This window comes from Sturnus vulgaris, chromosome 17 (assembly GCF_052056855.1).
Source record: "Sturnus vulgaris isolate bStuVul1 chromosome 17, bStuVul1.hap1, whole genome shotgun sequence".
Classification (NCBI taxonomy): domain Eukaryota; kingdom Metazoa; phylum Chordata; class Aves; order Passeriformes; family Sturnidae; genus Sturnus; species Sturnus vulgaris.
In genome coordinates, this window is record NC_142259.1 from 12,651,662 (window position 1) to 12,673,936 (window position 22,275).

The 22,275-nt window shown below is 51.8% G+C and overlaps 1 protein-coding gene across 1 annotated transcript in view; it reads right to left on the reverse strand.

Moving 5' to 3' along the window:
• NFATC2 (nuclear factor of activated T cells 2) overlaps positions 1–9,738 on the reverse strand; it is a 78,449-nt gene extending 68,711 nt beyond the window's left edge. The window contains exons 1-2 of the mRNA XM_088175109.1: positions 9,497–9,738; positions 929–1,955 (exon numbers count right to left, since the gene is read on the reverse strand). Coding sequence (XP_088031235.1) covers positions 929–1,955; positions 9,497–9,653 — 1,184 coding nt within the window. The 5' untranslated portion in view covers positions 9,654–9,738. The remainder of the gene's footprint in view (positions 1–928; positions 1,956–9,496) is intronic.
• Positions 9,739–22,275: the final 12,537 nt, after the last annotated feature.

Genomic DNA, 22,275 nt, shown 5'->3' on the forward strand with positions numbered 1-22,275 from the left:
GTTTTGTCATTATCTGCCAGTTGTGCAAATTAATAATCGTTATGATTTCCATAAATATTAAAATGCACATCAATAAAATGCTAAATATTCTTACCTGATACTAGTTTTCCTGTTATGAAAATACATAAGGGTTTATGGCATGAAATGAATACACTGCAGTGTACAGCTAAAGCCTGCGCTGGATTTTAAACCACTCTTACTCTGTGGCTGCTGCCAGGACCGGTCTGACGAGCCAAGGGAAGTCACAGCCCGTGCCCTGTCACTCACAGCTTGTGTTTGCAGGTCAGGAACACCCTGGGATAACGTCAGTGTGGGGACAACCTCTGTGCCCAGCAGGATGGCACTGACAGGGTGCCAGCAGCGACTAGGAGCCGAGTCACTCACTTGGCACCCTCGGTCCTGGCAGATGCCACAGAGCCAGACAAGGGAGGGCTGAGATTTGGGCTAAGGGACAACTGGCAAATTAACAACCAACACTAAGTCCCTGGAGGTGACCGAATGCTCAGTCTGACCTGGAGCTGTGAGCTTTGTGTTGAATCAGGCATTATTTAAATTTAAATAAAAATAAATTTAAATATTTTCATCCTCGATGGAAATTTGTAAGCGACTTTAGAAAAGCAATCCCACCATTTTAAGAGCAGCAGGATGTCACCAGAGTGTTCAGCCTATGCCAAAGGCTGTCTGCAATCTGCTATTTAGACAAATCATTTGGAAATTTGGATTTGTAGTGTACTGTGCTATCAATGAGCCTCTTTGGTGATGTTTCTTCAAAACCCTGACTTTTTCATCTCAGAATCCTAATGGACCTGGCTCTGGTCTGCAGCAGGACCTGCCCAATAAAACACTCCCTAGGGATCACCAGCCATGACAGAGGACACCAAACCATGAAAAGAACATGGAAAACACACCCACGAGAAGGATGACATACCTGCAGATTGGTATTGCAGGCACCAGCTGCTTTGTCCAGGACGGAGGAACCAACAGAATGGATTCTGGGGCTGAGTTTCTCCTGTCCTCCTGCTCACAAGGCCCGTGGAAGTCAACAGTCTGAAAGACGTGACACGGAATGCTGTTTTTGTGGGAAGACATGGACGAAGGATCGGGGCTGGTTTTCCAGATTTTCGTGGGGACGCCGCAGGAAGGATCCGTGGGGAGGCTGCTCATGGCATCCATGGGCAGGGGAGCGCTGGGCAGCGGCGTGTAAGTGACTGCTGAGGTGTCCTCTCTCGGGGGCAGGCGAGGAGAGGGCTGTGGAGAGGGGGTCCGTGACTGCCGAGGAGAGCTGGGGGGCAGCTGGGAGCTGTAGAGCCCAGTGCTCGAGTACCTCCTTTTTGCACCTGGCGACGAAGACCTTGAGTTGGGACAGGGTGATGGTGAGTGGCGTCCCAAGCAGGCTTCCTCCGTGATGCTTGTTCGTGGTGACATTATTGGAGAGGTTCTAGGAGAATAATGAGTATGGATGTTTTGAAACTGTGGACAAAGGTCATCACTAGGACCATTATTTGGTGAAACACATGGTGAGGTGCAAGGAGATACATTTGTCTCTGAAATGAAACTTGCAGAGGAGCCGCTACTAGCTGGGCTCAGACACAGTGGTTCTCTGTAGCCCTCAAAGCCAGGGACAGGCAGGGTAACCCTCGGGCTAGTGGTGGCTGAGTTGGACTGATGTTCTACCAAAAGAACATCTGTGTCTCTGCTGCGGAAGGGACCCCCTGAGTGAATCAGTTCATGATATGGAGTTATTTCAATCCTAGGGCTCGGAGCAGAGGCCCCTGCAGCGTTGGCAGGGTGTGGAGGTGTTGGCCCTATGCTATCTGGCTGTCCATATCTGCCCATGGGGTCTGCAGAAAGGTTAGGAAAAGGCAGGGGGCATGGCTTGAGGCCACAGTCCAAGACATCATGAACGTATGTAACTCCAGAGGGTGGGCTGGTGGTTTTATGTGGAGTCGGTTCTTCTGGAAAAAGAAGGGTCTCTTTAAGACTGTAAATATTGTTACAGAAGCTGAGCAATCATGGGTTAAAAAAATTGCATATTTATAAACTGGTTGTGATCTGATATTAGCTTATTATTTCATTCTTTTTAACTGCAGTTAATGCCTGTGAGAAATACTGGATTAAGAGCCAGGGAAGCTCAAGTGCTCCAGGCAGGTGCAGCATGGACAGGAGCAATGCAAACACCTCCAGGCAGGCTCCTGCTGCCTGAGCCTCACCTGAGGGATCCCTGGACAGGTCAGCCCCTCTGTCCACGGCAGGGCTGCCCTCCTGGCAAGGACACCCCATAGTGGCACCTCAGGTGCTGTGACTTCAGTCACATTTTGCCAACTAGGAGCTGGACCGAGACCAGCACATCACAAAATCGCTTCCAAACACATCTACTTAAAACCAAATGTTGAGGAATAGCTTTTGGAGAGGGATAAACACCTTCCTTACACAGCCAGACCCAAGCAGGAAAGGCTTCATGGCCAAAGCTGAGCTCAAACTCTTAAATTGAAAAGGCAGTTCTGTGTGATGATTTGTTTGGCTCTATCATGACAGCAAGTTTGGTGACAGGTTTCATGTGAGTCAGAAAACACATTCACAAATATTTGTTAGAGAAGAGAGAGAGGGGAAAAGAATCCAGCCCTGTGGTTAAAGGGCAATCACATTCCAATTTCAGCCCAAGGAACGTTTTCAGACAGGAATTATAAAATACACAATAACAAATAGGTGTTCAGTAGAACCCTCTCTCTGCTGGTACCAAAAGTCCTCAATTTTCAGAGATTTCCATTTTACAAACTACCCCCAGGTTGCAGAGCACAGGGATGCTTCCAGGGAACACAGAATTCCCACCAGCACTGCTGGACCCTGTTCCAGTCTGGTCCCACAGCCAAGGGGGTGCAGTGGCAGTGGCATCCCAGAGCCATGGCAGGTGTTCCCATGGACATCAGCTCCTGGAGCTGAAGAATATTTGTCATCACACAAAAACATGCAAAACATTACCAGGATTTGTATAAGTTTTTTAAGATTTCAGTGTATCCAGGAAATACCTGAAACAGCTCCACATTTTGGATTAATTCACACTATCTGCTCGCTTTGGGCACTGATCAGCAAATGCCACAGGCAGAGGGTTTCATTTAAATATTTAAATTACTGTTCCAGCATTTTCTCTAACTCCTACACGACATGAGACAGCAATTCCAATGAGAAAATATCACACAGAAAGCCAGGCAGGAGCTGACTGTGCTTTCTGCAAAAGTAGCAGAAGTTCCTGGTGAAACTTTTACATGCAGAGAGATTTGGACTTATTCTCAGGGGGTTTCTGTTCATTTTTAGGAACTGCTGAGCATTCGTGTTTATTGGGAAACCCCAAGAGCCGAGCAAACAAACCAACACACAGAATGTCCAGGACAGGAGGGGAGCTGCACAGGACAGTCCAGCCTTGCACATTGCTTAAGGTTCCCCTCTGGCTTTTAATCCCAGCACACAGCTGTTTTGGGGATGGGAAAACAGCAACGAGTCACCGAATTCCGAGCCAAACATATTTTTAGCGCCGTGGATTTCAGAGCTTTGGCACCCAGGAGTAGCGAGTGTGTCATCCCCATCACTCAGGTCTGACACATCGAGCTTCGAGATTGCTGCTGAGATTCCCTCTGAGCAGAACTCGTCAGTCTCTGGAATGAGCAGAGTAACACAAACCCAGAGGCTCGCACCATGGCTCCCACTGCTTTGGGGAGAATCTTTGGGGAGAATCTCCCCAATTCCAGCTGATGCCAGCGAGCAAAACCAGCACCAAGCAGAGACAGGCTTGGGCCAGGCTCGAGGCAGCATTTGTGCCATGGCCAGCAGGAGCAGAAAAGCCTCTCCAGGCTGAACAGCTTCACCTCAAGGAGCAGGTGAGCATTTCAGCTAAACTGCCCCACCACAAACATTAAATTGAATTATGTGTGCCAGACACAGACAGCAGGTACAGAACCAAAATTCAACACACCGAGCTGCAAAGCCAGTGGGGGGAGGTCCACGTTGAGGAGTAAGGGAAAAGCAAATGTATTTATTTGTAAGTGCACGTGTCACTTTAAAAGTCTGCTGAATAACAAACACACCCCTCAAAAACCGGGCTTCAGACAACCTACATTTTCCTAGCTCATCCCTGAAATACTGCGTTTCAGAGAGCACTTTCACCCCGGCACTGCCCCTCCCGGAGGATGCAATTCCAGGTATGAATAACAGCGTTCACACACACGGCGAGCCCCAGCCTGCCCCTGCCACAGCCCCCGCGCAAGAAAACACCCACAGCCTTCTGTGCAGCAACAATATTTACTCTGCCCCACATGGCAAAGCGTCAATAAAGCAGGGCTGCAGACAAACCCGGCGTTGGTTTGAGCAGAGCCCGGAGCAGCAGCGGTGATGCCCAGGGCTGAGCCTACAGCCCTGACTCATCGGCACGGCTTCGTCAGGAGCCCGGCTCGGGCTTTGGGGAAGCTCCGCCGACCCCGCAGAGCTGCAGGGTACAATGAAATCACTGTCCCGGCCGCTCCTGCCCACGCCGGTGATGTCGCGGTCTGTGCCCATGGCAACGCCGGTGATGCTGCGAGGCGAGCTCTGACCTCAGCGGGGAGGGATGCGGGGCACCGGGGTGAAGCAGCAAGTGCTGCTCCCGCGAATAAACGCCTCTTCCATGGAAATCAGCAGGAATTCTGCTTTTTGGCTTCAGTAGGAGAGGACTGGCTGCTCCGCTCCCGGCCAGCCTGGGGTCAGGAATCTGCTGGAGGGAAAGGCAGAGCAGAGCCAGCAGCCCCAGGAGAGGAGCAGCAGCAGTTTGCTTCTGTAAACAGCGTCAAGCCCTGCCTTGGCCAGGGGCAGAGGATGCTCGCCAGCATCCCAGCTGCTTTCTCTCTGCCCTTGCAGATACCAGCGGGGACACAGAGCCCAGGGCACGGGAATGGCTCAGGCACACGGCCCCAGCACCACCCAAAATTCTCCCTGAGCTGCCAAGGCGAGCCTGGCTAGGGCTGCAGGAGCTCAGGGCAGCCAGGCTCACACTGCTGGCCCTCTGCCACACTGGGGGTGGCACACAGGGGGGAACAGCCCTGCCACCCCCTCCAGCTGGGCTCCCCAAGGAGGGAGAGCCCACTGCACCCCCTGACAAGAGAACAGCTGCGTGAGAGACCAGCAAAGGTGTTTCCCAGGAAATGAAGCAACTTGGAAACCTCGGTGCAGATGCCTCGGAGATAGAGCTTTGCTCCCAAGGCTGTGCCACCTGCAAGAGTTCATCCATTTCTGCATATTGCATGCCAGAACACAGATTGAGATACTCCAGCAAAGGATTGTCCTCTCCACTCTTTTCTGATGGACATCTCACAGACATCTCCTCAGCACGGGCAGCTCCAGCACTTTCCCCCCTTCCCTGCACTCAAGCATTTCCCAGCCTGAGGTTTCACTGCTGATTCACCCTCTGATTCAGGACCAAAAGATCCTTCTGCTGTCACAGGGGTTAACACACCGCGAATTTCACAACCAGGCAGCACTGGCATCTCCCCATGCTCTCAGTCAGCTTCACTGTCAGCAAACAGCCTTCCCTGTGTCACTCAGCTCCTCTTCCTACAGCAGTCTGACCCCCCAAGCCCTCCGGGATCCCACCCAAGCTGCCAGCTCTCACTGCCCCTTTTTTCCACAGGTTTTATCCACACGACTGTCTCTCTTATCACAGCAGAGTTCTGGGTGCTCCTGCACTGCAAATAACCACCAGGCCAGTTCCTCTGGGCACAGGCAGCTCCATCAACCCTCTGGAAGCCAGGCACCCTCCCCAGGTACAGACCCTCAGGAGTGCCCCTAAGAACCCAGGGACAGCTGAATCACAAATCAGGGGATTTCGGTTTCCAAGGACTTGACCCTTGATTTACCAAACTCCTTTTCACACATGTCTGAAGGGAAAGGAGGAGGCTGCCCAGGTTCCCCAAGCCCAGGGCCATAGCAGGGTGAGCACACGTGGATTGGTGAGGGCCACCCTGCCCTGTTTTAAAACAAGGCAGCGACTTCAAAGGCAGCCACTCAGCCAAATGGGACCGTGCCAATTAGCATGAAATTAGGGAATAAAGGCTGCATTCCGTGCTGGGTTTGTGCAAACCATCCTCTAGGAAAAGCCAAAGATAGCCCTGTGCAGGCCAGGGGCACAAGATGGGTTTTGACCTCACATCCTCTGGCTGCAGCTCCCAGGATTTAACTGGAGTCCCTCATTTGCATAAGTAAAAGAGTCGATTTTCGTTTTCAATTAACTTGCTTATTGTCATTTGAAGGGGCCAGCCCAGAGCTTCTTTGCATTTTTCAAAAGCTGAGTTGTCTGTTATTTACACTAACTGCTTGGAAGCTCCAAGTGAGAGCTGGTTTCCTGAGTGAAATCTGGAATTCTCTGGTAGATGTGCATATTTGTTTCCTTATGGCAGGGCTGAACACTGCCTCCTGTGTTCCTGAGCCAGCCCCAGGACCCAACTGCATGCACTTTCAGTTTTTTTTTCCTTTTAATAGCTTTGCATCTGGGAGGAGAAAAAAAGGAACGAGGCAAATTATTCAGGGCTTGACACCTACAAGACGTGGCAATGTCCCTGGGAGCCTGTCTACATACAAACAAGCATTTGGAGGAATATTAATATTTATGGATGCTCCCTGCTTCCCCTCTCTACACTACACACACACAGACCTTGTAGATTCATATCACCAGCTGCAGTCTGAGCCTAATGAGCTACAGCAAGGGCCTGAGCCTACAGAAAATATTCCTTCCCATCTGCATTTCTACCTGTTGTCTCAGGGCAGGATTTCATCTGGAATATTTTTAAACACAGGTTTTGTTTGGATTTGCAGAACGCCCCTCAGAGGATCAGCTCCCAGAAGGGCTGACCTCAAACATTAAAAATGATGTGGCAGCTTTACCTCTCAGCAGATCATCACACAGTGAGTGCCCAGCAAACCTGCAGGGAGCTGCTGGAGCACAGCACTGTCTGCATTTCAGTATTTTGTCTCTCAGGCAGCCAAGAGCAGGTGTTAGGGAAGAACACACACAGCACTTAGCAGAGCTTACTCCTCTGGGAGCCCTGCTGTAGGAGTTCATTTAGAAATGCTCATTAACTCACCTGCCACGTTTGAAAGGAGCTAAAATTTGGGATACCACTGCCAACACCTGCACAGAACTCTGCAGTGAATGCATCTAACACTTTTTTGTTTAAAGGACAGAAAACATCCTCAATGGCCAAATGAAATCACTGCTTCCACCTGAAAGCAATGTATGCCTTGCCCACACTCCCCAAATCCTGTTCACCTGGGCAGGCTCCTGAGTTCAGCAGATGTTTCTTGTTTGCAAACCCTGAGAAGATTGCTAATTAAAGTCTGGCGAGTAAAGGTAAAAAGCTTTTGGAAATGGCTGGCTTCAAAAGGAACATCTAATATTAATAATATTGACTGCAGGATTTTTGTTGACCCTTCTTTTCCCTGTTGCTTTTATAGCAGTCCATGTTCCTGTTGGCCCAGGCACACACAAGCACTACTGAATGCCAGTCACTTTCAGGAAGGATATTTCTGGCATCCCCATGACAACAAGTTGAGATATAGGTCCTACTTTTAAAACAACCTTGGATGGATACTGCCAAAGTCCAGCCTCTTAAAAAATTGTTTATCAGGAATAAACATTCACCCCAATCCATTCCTAGAGCTCAACATTAACATTTTCCCATATTTTTATAATTTAAAAAAATCCCTTTTAGCATGCTTATAGATTTGTTATTTTAGGACTTGTCATGAGCAGTGGGTGGAGCAGACCAGGCTGGGAGGACTCCAAATGCAGGAACCAGGCTGAAGTGCTGGGTCCCACTCCTTTGGTTTTGGTTCCACTTTGAATCCTCCTCTGCACAGGACTTGTTTGCCCAAGTGCAGTTCAGATGGGGCCAGAGCTGCACATGAACAATGAGCATCAGTTACCAGCAGCATGTGCATAAAGCCCTTGCTCAGAATTTGATCATTCTCTGCTCTCATGTAAACACACTTTAATCTTTTGTACATTAAAGGTTGCGGATGTATCCTGGATTGCTTACAGACTGGAGCTGGTGCCTTTTCAAAGCCAGGCAGAATGTTCTCCAGATTACAATACTCATATATATGGTTGGGATCTTTTCTTTTTTTCTCTTTTTTTTTTTAAGCTAATGATTTCCATCTTTGGAACAAAATTACTACTAATTATGGTTTCCAGTCATTCAAAAGTGAAGAAAGCAGGCTCAAGAAGGAAGCTACTTCTACAACAAGCACACACTGCTCTGCATTTATGTGGTTTGAAGATTAAACTTTCTAACCCCCACCTACGTACGATTATATTCTGTGGAACTTCCCACTTAAGGCTCCACAGCAGCACTGTCTACTGCAAAGATGTGAGCACACCAACATCTGAAGCTTTCACTGACATTCCATGTATTTTCATTAAAACCATTAACCCCTCCCCAATTATTCATTTATTGCAGCATGTTCTGATCTACACGAAACCTTGAAAGAAAATTCAGCTTTGTCCATCTGGTGGTATGAACCATCCCCAATCAGCTTCCATGCTGGTGCACTTAAACGAGGACAGAGACAATAAAACTCAGCAACAACTCTCCATTTCATTAATGACACCAAGATTCAGGCCTCAAAGGTCTCCTCCCTCAGAGGAACACAACATCTCTGAGATGCCCCAGGGAAACACCACTCTCCACTGTGCAGAATCAAAACCAACGTGTCTTAGAGACAACATCCCAACAAATCACTCCTCTGGGTCCTCTCTTCCAGCTTTGGTTTACACAAATCTATAAACCTGTAAAATCTGTAAACCACACTCTGGCTTACACAAATCTATATTTTATAGGAAATATCCCTGTTCAGTACCATCAACAGACAGAATCACCATTTATAAAGCCAGGCAACACTTGCCACTGCACTTTAAAGTATCCCAGCATAAGCTCAGAAAAGCAGAACAGCCTGCAAATCTTTCTTTTATCCTCAAATTCAACTTCAGCTGGCCGTGTTCGTCCCCAGGCTGGAGCCAGCTGTGCCACCCCTGCGGGACGCTCGGGCTCAGGGCAGGCGGTGGATGCCAGGGCTGCACGCCCCAGCGCTCGGGCTGCCCCGGAGCTCGCAGGGCTGTGCCAGGATGGTCCGGCTGCCCCCGGAGCTCGCAGGGCTGTGCCAGGATGCTGTGACTACCCTGGAGCTCGCAGGGCTGTGCCAGGATGCTGCGGGCAGCGAGTGCCCGGCCGAGCGGCTGAGCCCCTGCCCTCCCTGCCACAGCTCCTCCCGGCTGGTGCACGGCTCTGGGGACAGCAGCGATGTCCCCCGGCTGGCTGCACGGCTCTGGGGACAGCAGCGATGTCCCCCGGCCGTCCCGTCCCGGACACTCCATCCCGGCACGGACACGGAGCCACTCTGTGCCAGCAGCCCAGGGCGAGCACCTGCCGGGCAAGCGGTGCCGCCGTGCCCCGAGGAGCTCCGGGGGCTCCTCACCAACCTTCGATCGGCTTCAGGTAGTCGTAGTCGAAGAGGATGGAGAAGTCGAGCTCCTCCTGCGGGCTGCCGGGCCGGGCCGTGCCGGGGCCGGGCCCGGGGTCCCGGTCCTGCGGGCCGGGGTCGGGGCCGGGGCCGGGCCCGGGGTCCGCGGCGCTCATCGCGGCCCGGGGGGCGGCGGAGCCCCGAGAGCCGCGGCCGCGACCCGGCGGTGCCTTCGGCAGCGAGAGCCGAGCGCTCGGAGCGGGGATGGAGCGAGGAAACACCGAGAAAGAAATGCCCTGGCTTAGGGGGCTGCGGCGGACGCGGAGCCTCGACGGAGGGGGCGAGCGGCGAGCCCCGGGCGGCACGGCTGGGCACGGCACGGCTCGGTTCGGCACGGCACGGCTCAGCACGGCTCAGCACGGGCGGCAGCGGGGCAGCTTCCTGCTCCTCGCAGCCACCTGCGCCGGGGCCGCCCCCGGGGAGGAGCCGGCACCGGCCCGGCAGCACCGCACCCGGGCTGGGAACGGCGGGGATCCCCGGCCCGGGAGCCCCCAGAAACGATGCCCTTTAGCCGAGCATCTCCTTGCCCTGTGGCCCCACGTTAAGCATGACCGGCTGTCCTGCCCGCAGCCGCTCTCTGCGGAGGTTCCGCGGTCCCCGCCGCTCCCGGCGGTGCGGGTGCTGCCCTCGCCTTCTCCAGGCTTCGCACATCCCGCACCATGTGCTCCCATCGCAGGCGGCTGTCTGTAAGCACAGGACGGCCTCTCGTAGCTGGAGCAGCTTTAAGGGCAGCGGGTCCGTGGTGCACAAGGCTCTGTTCTCCTCCTGCCTCGCTCACAAGCAGCGTTTCAGAGGATGGGCGCTCGCCGCGTTCCCTGCTGGCCACAGGCAGGTTGCTGCCAGCTTGCCCAGGTGCCCCCAGCCACCTCCACCACCTTGACTCCATTCATCCCATCCTGCCCTGGCCCTGCTCAGGGTGCTGGTCACTGCCCCCCGCCAGCCTCCTGCCCCTGGGGTGGCTGCTACAGCCAGCAGGGAATTCACCCGTGGGTTACTGGGGACCCTGGGTTTGCGTGCTCAGGGCTCTGTGGTCAGAAAGCTGCTCCCTCGCTTACCTGTTTGTGTGGTGCCCTTTATGAGTGTGCAGATGGCTGTCATCAGGTCTGTGGGTTTGAAAAATGCTCCTAGTCTGTAGACAGGACAGGGAGGCAAAGGCAGAGGGACCAAGATAATTTTTAAAGTATTTTGGTGTTTACTCCAGCTTGTTTTTATTTGCTAAGCCTATCAGCAGGACAGCATTAACTACAAGACAAATCCGGTTCTGCATTACTTGTCTAAGGTCACAGAAAGTCTGTTTTAAAGCACACATGAACCAAAATCTCTGCAGTTGGGCTTATAACCTACTGCCTTTCTCATTCATGTGTCCAGCCAAGTAATGACAAATTGCCCTCTCATCACACCCTTCTGCTCCATCCTTTGCTCGTCCAGAGGACAAGAACTCAGACTTTCCCTACAGTTTGCAGTCAGGCTCTTCACTGAGTTTCTGACCAGTACTGGCTGGTCCCCCTGCAGCCCTGGGTGAGCAGAAACACCACACAGGGCTGGGGCTGAAAGGGCACTCAGGGAGCAGACAAACCTGCTGTGAGGTGGGCAGCAGTCACACTGCAATCAACATTAATTGTGGCATTAATTTGCTGCTGGAAGGTGCCAGAGAATAGGGAAAAGTGGCTGTCAGAAAGGGCAGGTGAGCCTGCAGACACAATGTTCACTGAGGTATTTACAGGCACTCCAGCCCCTTGGGGAACCTGTGCTGCTCTCTGTGAGGGCCTGATTTGTTCTGAATTGTTTAAACATCTATTAAATTAGATTGTTTATGTCTCTTGTCCAGTGATCCTTACCGTTTGCTGAGCACTGGCCTTTTATCATTGGCTCTTCTATTTGAAATTCTTTAGAAAAACACAATATACTTGCTGATCTTGGCTTAGCACTAAAGAGAGCTGTCATCCTCACAGCTAACACCACAAGGAGCACGATGGGAGAGCATCAATTGTATGAGCCACAGAAAGAAAGGACACAAACTAAAACATTGGGCTTTTAAAGTGAGAAACAGGTGATTGGCAGGAGGGCACGGGGAGACGACCCCGACTTCTGCTAAAGCTCTATCCCGTCCTTTACTTCCCAGCTTGCCTGCAATCCATTAGGCATGTGAAGTTTCAGACTTATCCTCAGCTACTCCCAGGATTAGTAGTACTCCACAGATGGAAAATGTACCTTTTGCTTTCCAAGAGGACCGTGTCATGCAGAAGAGTTTCGCTGCTAGCACACGTAATCATCAATTCTGACTCTGGCCAGGAATGAGGGTGACAAGACAGCAATGAGAAAAGTGTTAGAGAAACGCAGGAATTAGCTCAGCTTATAGGATTCAAGCTTTTTTGCCCAGCAGACAGTTTGACAGATGTCAAGGAGCAAGAGGCACCAGGCTTTAATGGAGTGTGTCCCTGCTGCTCCCCCTGCAGCTCTCAGGGCACATGAGGACACTGGTCCCATATGATCCCTGCTCAGAACCTACAGGAGCAAGAGTTTGACATGCCCTGAGTGCACAGAGATGGGAGTTTGAATGCTCTGCAGGCTGGGTTTGAACCTACTTGTGTGTTATTTCTAGCAGAAATATTACAAATGGACAAAATATCGATCTGGCCTGAATATTAGAGGGGCATGAAGCCACTGGTAGGTGCAGGCAGCTGCAGAATTCAGCTCAAATGACAGCTGTAGTTTTTGGAGCCTTCCAAAGGCTGAGTGGAGTTTAGTTTAGACCCAAAACAGGCTCTTGAACCCACAATGAAAATAAAACATTATAAATTGTTTAAGTTTTAGCTGTTAATAACTACATAACTGACAAATACTGCCCACAGTTTGTCATTAATAACTAGTGGTGAAGGAAAGGCAGGGGAGCTCCTAGGCTTGAATGGGCTGTGGGCTCTTCAGCTCAGTATATACACTCAGGAACATCTCCAAATCAAAGAAAAAAACCCAAACAATGTGACAGACACTTCCCAAAGCTTGATTTCTGTTAGGACTGGAGTGAAAGGCTGGGATAGAGTGTTCAAAGAGCAGAAATACTGCTTGGTTTTCCTAAATCTCAGTCTTTCTCACATCAGACCCTTCCTTTCTGTGAGGATCTTCCATGCATTTCTCCTGTGTCCAGGATCATGGAGTCTGGTCCCAGCTCTGCTCGGGCTCTCAGCACCCACCCTGAGATCTGGAAGTCAGCATTAACTGCGGGTTTTTTTCTATAAAGCTGTTTTCATGAGCCAAAAAGGTGTTTCAAGGACTGAAGCAAAGGCTGTCCTTGGCAGCATTAACAAAAATTGCAGCCACGTATGCTTGCAGCAGGCTCCACACAGAGCAGAGCTGGAAATCCACTGTGCTGCCATTTCAGGGAACTGCAGGATGGAAGGAGTCCTTTTCCACATACTTGGATCTGTGCTGGCCTTTGGCAGGGCTGCACTTTAATAAAACTTTAGAGGAATGTGAATACTGGACTACCTAGGCACTGGGGGACGGGGAATCCAAAAACAAAGCTAAAAAAGAGCACTTCTAGTGTAATACAAACTGAGAGTTACAGAGCACTTAACATATTGCTCAGTGTTTAAATGCACTGCCAATGCAACTTCTCATTTACTATTTTCAGTTTCTGCTTGTACTGCCTCTCTGTATTCCCTGCACCAATAACTTCACTAATGCAAGGGATCAGAGGATGCTCTGAGATGAATAAATTTATTTTATCTCAGAAATGTCTGTGCTAATTATTATTTCTCCCACATGATACATAATTTACTCTGGATATCTCCAATACTTCAATACATTCACATTAAAGTTTTTAAAAGAAGAGGTAGAGAAAAGTGGATTAAGAAAGCTGCATGTCTATTTAGCTGCTAAAACCCAAAGAAAATATGAGTCAATGCTGTCTTAAAAATCTAAGTGTTCTAATGGTGTATGTGGCAGGCATTAGAAATTTAACAGGCAACTAAAACTTGCACATGGACTTAATCCAAGCTCTTTAAAATGAGCTCAGACTGTGAGTGACTGGTTGCTTGGTCTGGAGTGTGGGGAGTGTTATTAGAGAAAAAAAAAAGGAGGGAGAGAGAAGGGAGAAATATCTGGTAGTTCCTTTGAGAGGCACAGGCACACACACTATTCAATTTTGGGGTCAGGTTGAGTCAGAGATATTACCCCCCAATTTCAAGCTTAAAGTGGTTTGGCAAGAAAGGACAATGGAAAAATTGCTCATATCTCCACGTTCCCATTAAGTTCTGAAGTCTGCTGGGCAAACCAAAGGAATGCACATATCATAGTTAAAAAAAAAAAATAGATTAGGCCAGTAGTGGAAAAGAAGTTCTAGGATATTATTATCCTTGGCTATTTTTTAAGAAAGTGAGTGATGAAATTTCACTTAGAATATCTATTGGAATATTATAAAAGAGTGCTCCAGTTCTGTCAGTGTCCCATCTGTGAATGTGATTCCTGCCCTGCACGCAAGACTCTGGAATCATTTGCTGACTGTAGCTGGTGTCCCACAGGAGACAAAGGGCAAGGGGCAGAGAATTAACAGCTGTGGGACCCCAGGGTGACACAGGGACCCAGGGGCAGATCTCTGCCGCGGCTGGGACTTGCTAAAGCCCAGCTCGGGGAGCAAAGGCACCGAAGCAGCTTTTTGCTGGCAGGGTGTTTGTGCAGAGCCTTCATTCCTCATCCTGAGCCTGCTCCAATCATGAAAGGGGAAAAGGGCTTAAAATTATTAACACATCATCATTTACACACCCTGCATTAGTAAGCCTCTAACACTTTGTTGTGGGTGCAGGAATCCTCCCGAAGGCAGAGACTGGATCCCAAAAGTGCCCTGTATTATTAACCCCTTGCAGTTTCGTCTTGCTTTTTCCTCGTGGAAATGTTGGGAGCAGCCTTATGACACAAAAGCAAGTCGGGGGCAGAGACTGCTCTGATCACCCCTGCAGCACTGACAGGAGCAGGAATTTGCATAAGGCAAAAATACATTCTGCTCTTTCTGGAGCACCTCAAGGCTCTGTCGTGCAACTGGTTGCACTGCTCCACTGGCTACTGTGGTATCAATTATTCGATCTGGAAACAAAAAATAATAAATTAGTGCTTTTCATTCTGTGCTGTGGCTGCAGGCTCTGGGGAAAGCAGAGCTGCCCGGCACTGGGAGGGGATGTGCTGCTGCCCCCGGTGCTGCCCGCTGCTTTGATGCACTGCTGTCCCTGTGCTGCAGCAGGTGAGATCGCTGACAGCAGCACGAAACCTCCTCATTCCCTTTGCTGCTCTGCAAAATAACTTCCACGGGCTGTTGTGAGAGTGACTAAGAGCAGCTGGAGCGCTCAGGAGAGAGGGAGTTTTGTCTGGAGAAAGCCGAGGAGACACGAGGCAGGGCAATGGCCTGATCCTAAGGCGGTATAAAGCCGCTCGAGAGCCTTTCCATTGGCTTGTCCGAGAATCGGAGCTCTCGGACGATCCCCTCTGGGTGTAGGTGTTAACGAGTGTGTTTTGGCAGGTGCCCGCAGAGCTCTCTCCGGCAGGAGAAAACAAACAGCCGCTCCTAAGGGCTCTCAAAGGCGGCCGTGCCGCGCTCGCCGCGTCCCCCGGAGCCCGCTCAGCCTCCGGCCCCGGCTCTGACTCAGCGGCCGAGCGGCGCTGCCAGCGCGGGCGGGGAACCGGGGATGGAGCGGCCGGATGGAAGAGCGCTTCCCTCCTGCCCCTCCTGCTCCTCCTGCCCCTTCTCCCAGCGCCGGCAGCGCTGTCACAGCCGAGCCCCCCGCCCGGAGGGGCAGCGCTCCGAGCACCGCGGCTGCGGGACAGCCGAGCTCGCCGCTCCTCGGGCTCGATGCAGGAGCGGAGCTGCGGGCCCCTGGCAGCGAGCATCCTCCGCCCGGCCCCGCAGAGCCCGGCACGGCCGTGCCCGGAGCTCAGCATCGCCCGGAGAGCGGCCCCGTGCCCCGCTCCGTGCGAGCCCGAGCCCCTCCGCCTCCGCACGCCCGGCCGCACCCTGCCCTGCCCTGCCCCGGGCCCGCAGCCCGGAGGATGCCCGAGGGAGCTGCAGCATCCCCGGAAGGCTGCCCCTGTCCCCGGGATGGTGGCACGGGGCTGACAGCGGGGCTGGCTCCTCCTCTCGCCGCCTTTAACTCTTGCCTCCTCCCTCAGCCCCGACCCCCGCCCGCAGCACAGCCCGGCCAGCACCGCCGGGCACCCCCGAGCACCCCCGGGCATCCCGGGTACCGAGCCCCGGGCCCGGCCGCGTTGCCGCAGCCTCCGCCGGGCCCGGGGCAGCGCCGCGGAGCCCCGAGCCCCCGAGCCGGGCAGGCGGTGCAAGGGTTAAGCGGCCGGGTTAGTCAGCGAGACTCCTGGGGTGATGGCTTGGAAGAGGAGAGTCCCCCTGGCTGGAGTTTAAAGGAGGCTGCTCCAGACAGATTTGTACCGCCGTGGCGGATCGCTTCAAACCAAACCGAGCCGAACCTAAAGCCAGCCCGGTCCCTTCCCCGAGGGTCCCTGTCGTGAGCCCCTCCTGCCCACCCCGCCTGCTGGAGCCCGGTCCGAACCCGGCCCGGGGGGGACCCGCCGAGCCCCGGCGGGGGAGCGACACACGGACACGCACACAGCACCCAGACAGGCAGCACTCACACCCTACCTTGATCCATAGACCTCATGATGTGGTGGTAGTGTACCAGCCTGCAGGCAGTTTCTCGCTGCATCAGGAATTTAAAAAAAAAAAAAAAAAAAAAAAAAAAAGAAGAAAAAAAAAAAGAAAAAAATCTATAGCAGAAAAAATATTTAAAAAAAAAAAAAAAAAAAAAAAAAAGGAAAAAAATTAAATCTCCTTTAAACCATCTTCAACCAGTGCTGCCCGGAGAGAGGGAACCCCTCTTGCTCGCCTCCTCAGTAAGTGTTTGGAGGTGCACAGAGGGATCCGAGCTGAGCTGAGCGTGTTCCTGAAGTGAAGTCAGTTCTCTGCTCTGAGATGAGGGTTACTAGAGAGGGAAAGGCCACTTCCTTCCCTGCTCCGAGTGTTTATAGTCTTTGAATGCTGTAAAATAACGGGATTCCCTCACTGTTTCCTCCTGTTTATCCCAGTGCCATGGAAACCCCTGGATCGCCTCCATCTCCCAAACTGAGGGCTTTCCTGCAACTTCACACTCAGGAATCCATGACGTCTCCCAGCTCCGGGCCAAGGCAGCTCTGCGGCTTTCTCAGTCTGCAGCACAAGCACTTAATTGTTGAGCAGAAAGTTAGAGAGCGAGTAAGAAAGAAATATGGATGATGTTAAAAATCCCAGTGTGTGCTTTTTAAACAAAACTTGCAGGAACTGCAAAGCCTTTCAAAGCAACAGGGCTTCTGTGCAGAAGTTTTCCTTCTTCCCAGCAGAGACAAGCTCAGGCTGCTGCTGCTTTTACCTTTGAATAAATCATTCAGAAAAGCGAAGTCCCCAGCTTATATTTATGTCTTTTAAATTCAGCAGCACTCTATTAATACCCATCTTGTTACTGGCACAGGTTTTGGCTTCTAATTACCACTGGCTCAATTCTTCATACAAAGACGAAAAGAAAAATTAAGAAACGGTGAATTTGTTTAGTGGCATTTCACAAACCTCTCTCTGTTCCTAATTTTAGATCAATTTAGGAGAGGAGCAACCCCATGGATTTCCACTGATACACGTGGAGCTTAGCAAGAATGAAATAGCCAAGGAAGCCTCCGAAACCAAGACAACCCGTGTGTGTTTACATGTCCTATGTATAAACAGGAAAATAAAGCAAAAGAAAACAGGAAAATAAAGCCGGGGATGTCATGAACTGCGGCTGTCTCACAATGTATGGTTTTCACTGGTGTGTGAAAAGAAGAGCATCTGCCTTTCACTCCGGCGCTATCTCCGTGCGACTGCACTTGCACAGAGCTCCTTCCAGCAGGGATGAGGAGGTCACGGATGCGAAGGATTCTCCGGGGAGGGGGGCAGCTCTGCCGCCCCTCGGGGAGAGCCGCGGGGTCAGCGGAGCCCCGGCTGAGTCACGGCAGCCGCGCTTGGCCGGGTGAGCGCCGAGGGCTGCCTGGCACCCGCCCCGCATTTCCATTTTTCACTCCCTCGCTCCCCAAATCGACTCGAAGGAGGTATCGCAATCAAACTTTCTGCTGCTCGGGTTTGTTGTCCTGCAGGCTAGCAACTGCAGGCAGCCCAGGGAAACTCAGCGCACCTCACTTTCCTATCCTTTGTCATCTTTGGACACGTCGGGGCGGAAATACCTTCCCCAGCCCCGAGGGCCCGTTATGCAACGGGGGAGAGGGGGAGCCCCGGCCCGGGGACCCCACCGGCCACAGCTCCCCCCGAGCCCCCGCAGAGAGACCCCCTCGCACCCCTCGGCTCTCGGGGAACCTTTTCCTCTCCGGCCCGCTCTCCCTTGAGGATGTTCCTGCCCGAGCCCTGGGATGGAGGAGAAGGGCCGAAAAGTTGCACCTGACCCTCAGGCTCGTACCTGGAGGATTTTCCCGTTCACAGTTCTCTCCACGAGAGGCTTTGAAGCAATGAGAGAGGTCCTGCAAAGCCCCGGCGCTGCTCGGCAGGCGGACCCGGCATTTCCCGGCACAGGTGTCACACCTGAGCTCCCCCCAGCATCTCCCGGCACAGGTGTCACACCTGAGACCACCCCCCTCATCTCCCGGCACAGGTGTCACACCTGAGCTCCCCCCAGCATCCCCCGGCACAGGTGTCACACCTGAGCTCCCCCCAGCATCCCCCGGCACAGGTGTCACACCTGAGCTCCCCATCGGCTCTGAGCGCATCCACCACCCGCAGCAGTAGAATTGGAATCACCAGATTCCTGTTTGGGAACAGCTAAGGGAAACCGAAGTTTTTCAAAGCTGCTGCTTTGCTTGGAGAGCAAAACGATTTTAATTAATTACTAGTCGGGAGAAATAATTAATTAACCCAGCTGCCACCGCCACGGCCCCAGTTCCTCAGTGCAGCTCTGAGCAGTCACCCCAGCATCCCTGTGAGAATTGCACTGGGGAGCGCACGGAGCGTTTGGGACGGGGCTCCAGGCGGTGCAGCAGAGCTGGGAAGGGGCAAACTGGGGGCGAGCAGGGGGAGCCCAGGAGCCGGGGGGGGGAGCCGAGGGCACCTGGCCGTGCCAAGGGGATCCCGGGCCGAGCGGAGAATGGGCCACCCCGACGGAAAGCTCGGCCTCCTCCCACGCGGAGCTGCCGCGGGGGAGCAGCCCCGGCCCCGCGGTTCTGGGCACACAGGTTGGCTGCCCTAGGCTGCACCGTTTAAAAATACAATGTCTTTCTTTTAATAGCTCGGTTTGATCGGCTCCCGCTAGTTCACATGACAGGCTTTTCCTAAAATATCTTCTTCCACTAAGTTTTTTCCAACTTAAAACTGCTGAATCCTGCTACCCAAATTAAACTCAGTGCAACGCGAAAAAAAAAAAAAAAATAGAAAGAAAATAAATAAATAAAGAAGTGAAAGAGGGCTGGCGGCTGCCTCCGGACTAGCATTCCCCAAACCAGCATATGACACAACTGTAAGATTTCCAAGGCTTTTGGAGAGTTCAGCGAGAGAATCGTGTCCTCCACTGGCTGCAGCTTCCCCGCTGAGTTAAACTTTCCTGACGGAACCTTTCTCCATCTGGCCGCGGCTCCAGCGCGTTGTGAGCGGCCGCGGAGGAGAGGGGGATGTAGTTCAAGTCTTATATAACAGTGAAAGCTGGATGCGGGGGCAGAGACTTTCCCTAGAAACGAGAGATTTTTATATATATATAGTTATTTTTAGCTTCCTTTTTCAAAGGAAGGCCAAATACCTCCGACTTTCCTTTGCTTTCTTATTTTGGTATCACTAAGGGATTTTATTTTTGGACCTAAGGAGCTATTAATAGCTAATATTTTTAGCTATTTATTCCCTCTTTAGGAGAATACTTCCTCTTCCTTTTAGGGGCACATGCTGGACTGCATCCCTACCCCCCAGAAACAGACCCAGCTCCCCCCCCCCATGCCCATGGCACCCTCTGGGATGTGCCCAGCGCTTGCCTGGCTTGGGGGCCAGGGGAGAGATGAGTCTGCTGGCCCCGACCCCGAGCATCTCCCTGGCTCGGGGGATGGATTTGGAAGCTGAGTTTGTCCCGGGAGGCCGAGCAAGGAGCTCCGTGCCCGGCCAGGAGAGCTGCAGCCGGCCCGGGGGGTTTGGGGGGGTTTGGGGAGCCGGGGTTCCGGGGGTCCCTGCCCCGGGGGGGGGGGGGGGGGGCGGGGTCCCTGCCTTTCCCTGGCAGCCGCCCACAGCATCGCCCTGCCGGAGGATGAGCCTCCCTGCCCGGCTCCACGCAGGCATCTGGCAATAAAACCGATTATTTTTTTAAATTATTATTATTTCTCATGCTCTTTAGGAGATAAGGCATCAAGGCTTCCTGAGGATGTGCTCTCAGGCCATTGGGGCAGCTGCCTGGATTTTATCATCAGAGACTTCGTGGAGACATCTCTGTTTTCCACTTACAAAAGGTATTTTCAGTCTCACAGCAACAATAAGTATTTTTTGACAAAAGCTGCTCGCCCTTCCAAAGTAAATACAGCTCTCCCCGAGTGTGCCCTGGCACACGAGGCTCCCGGAGCAGCCTCCACACATCCCTGCCGTGCTGCAGAGTGGGGCTCAGCAGGATCCCCACCCTCGGGCTGTGTCCTCCTGGAGCCCCAGCAGTGCCCAGCTCCTGCAATTTGGGACATTTCTCCCCTTCCTGAGCAGTTCTGGAGCATCCCCAGAGCCTGGCACTGCTTCAGGCTCATTCCTGACCGTGCACTTGTCTAAATAACAATGTCTAGATGGTGTTCACTCACCTGAGTTATAGAGTGGCTGATCTGGCACTGAGCTCCACGGGGCCCGGGGATGCCACCCACACGGAGTCTGGGACTGCAACCAGAACTGCCTGAATTTCCTCCAAATCAGAACTTGCTTTTCATCTACAGTTGAAAATTCTGCTTTGGGAGGAGCTCTCCAGCTGACAGCCATAAGTGAGAGATGCCAATTCTTCTACTTAGCCCTGGGTTTTCAGGCCCAGCTACCTGGAAAATTCCCATTATTGGTGATATCAGGATTAGAACTAGCTTGTGCATCCCTGGGGCACAGAACACCTGGACTTCTGTCCTGCCTGCTCTGGCCAGTGGAGCTGGACACCACTGAGATCAGTCCCCAAATGTCACTGCATACAGCAGCACAAGGAAAAGATCAGTTCCCTTTGGTACCTTGCTCCCAGCTCATGGAAGGGTTTATGGAATGACAACAGCATCATTAATTAATGGATTTTTAATCACACAAATTCAGAGGGAATTGTAGTTTAGAGCGACAATCTTGAATCTAAAGCCAGCCAACCACCCCCTATCAGGGCACTGGCAAAAATGTGTATAAATTGATAGCATTAATTTCAGTTACACTGAGACATAAATTAGTTTCATAATAATAAACCCACAAATTAATGAAGTTAAACACCTGTGTATTAGGTTCAGGATGGAAACACTGATGCAGTCATTCATTATATCATATGATGGCTAAACTAAATAAAGATAATAAAGAAAGGTTATGACTGTTTTGAAAAGGTGGCTTTAGTCCTTTCATATCAGCGCCAGGGCAAGGGAATCTGATATTATATCCTGAACAGAATTTACAATTCATTACTGGGGCTCTGGCCACACCCGGCAGCTAATCTAGAATTTCACACATTTAATGAACTTCATACTTGAAATATGTGGTCTGTAAAATCTGATTTACACTGTTGTTAAAATAGCTGGCGTTTGAAAGAGAATATATTTTAACCTATGTATTTGTGCACAAAGTTTGTTGTGTTTTTTTCCTTTCCAAAAGCCCCAAACCTATTCATTAATTCACCCCAACACATATAAAACCTTGCCCACAGTGTAATTTCTGCTGCAGTATTTCTTTCAGCACCTCAGATTTACTCCCCACGTTTCTTTAGGAGCACACTGGGTGCAGTTATGAGAGGGGCAGGGAGCCCCCAGGGTGACCGTAGGCACTTCAGTCCCTAAGTTAAGCTGACAGGCCAGCCCATGATGGAGTGCAGGGTCTATAATTAGTCCTTACCTGCCACCTCCATAAACCTCTGCTTTAGGTCAGGCTTAAAGGGCCGGGCTCTGCGATCTGGGCTCAGCCAAGCGTGTCAGCTTTTTTATTGCGTGTTAACACCTGATCTTTCCTGCAGGCTCTGCTTTTGCCCGGGGCTTTGTGGCATTCTGTTCTCCAGGGCTGGAGAAGGATGGGCTGGGGCTGGGGCTGTGTAAATCAGTGCTGGTTCCTCGTGGGGGAGATCACGGGCTTGTCACTCACCTGTGAAACACAAGAGCTTGCTTTCTTTTGAAGGCAATTTATGGAGAACACGGCACTTGTAAGAATTAGCTCCACGCTTCAGTAATGAGCGCTGGCAAGGATTCAGCTGGGGCTTGAGCAAAGCCCAGGATTGTGTGAGGGGGGGGTGAGGGTGACCTGCTCCTTTACACCAGCCCTGGCTTCTCCAGTGAGACACCAACCTGTGCTCACGTCCCACCTGCTGTGGGACACTCCTCTCCCCAGGGTCAGTGCTGCAAATAGAGATTTCACTCTGACAATTTGTCCTCTGGAGCGTCTCTAGGAAAGATCTGGTATTAAAATCTGACAGAGGGAATGCTGATCCTTATAAATGTGCCTTTTTACTCCAAACCCTCATCTCAGATTTACAAAGGTGCAGAGGAGTTCTGCCTCTC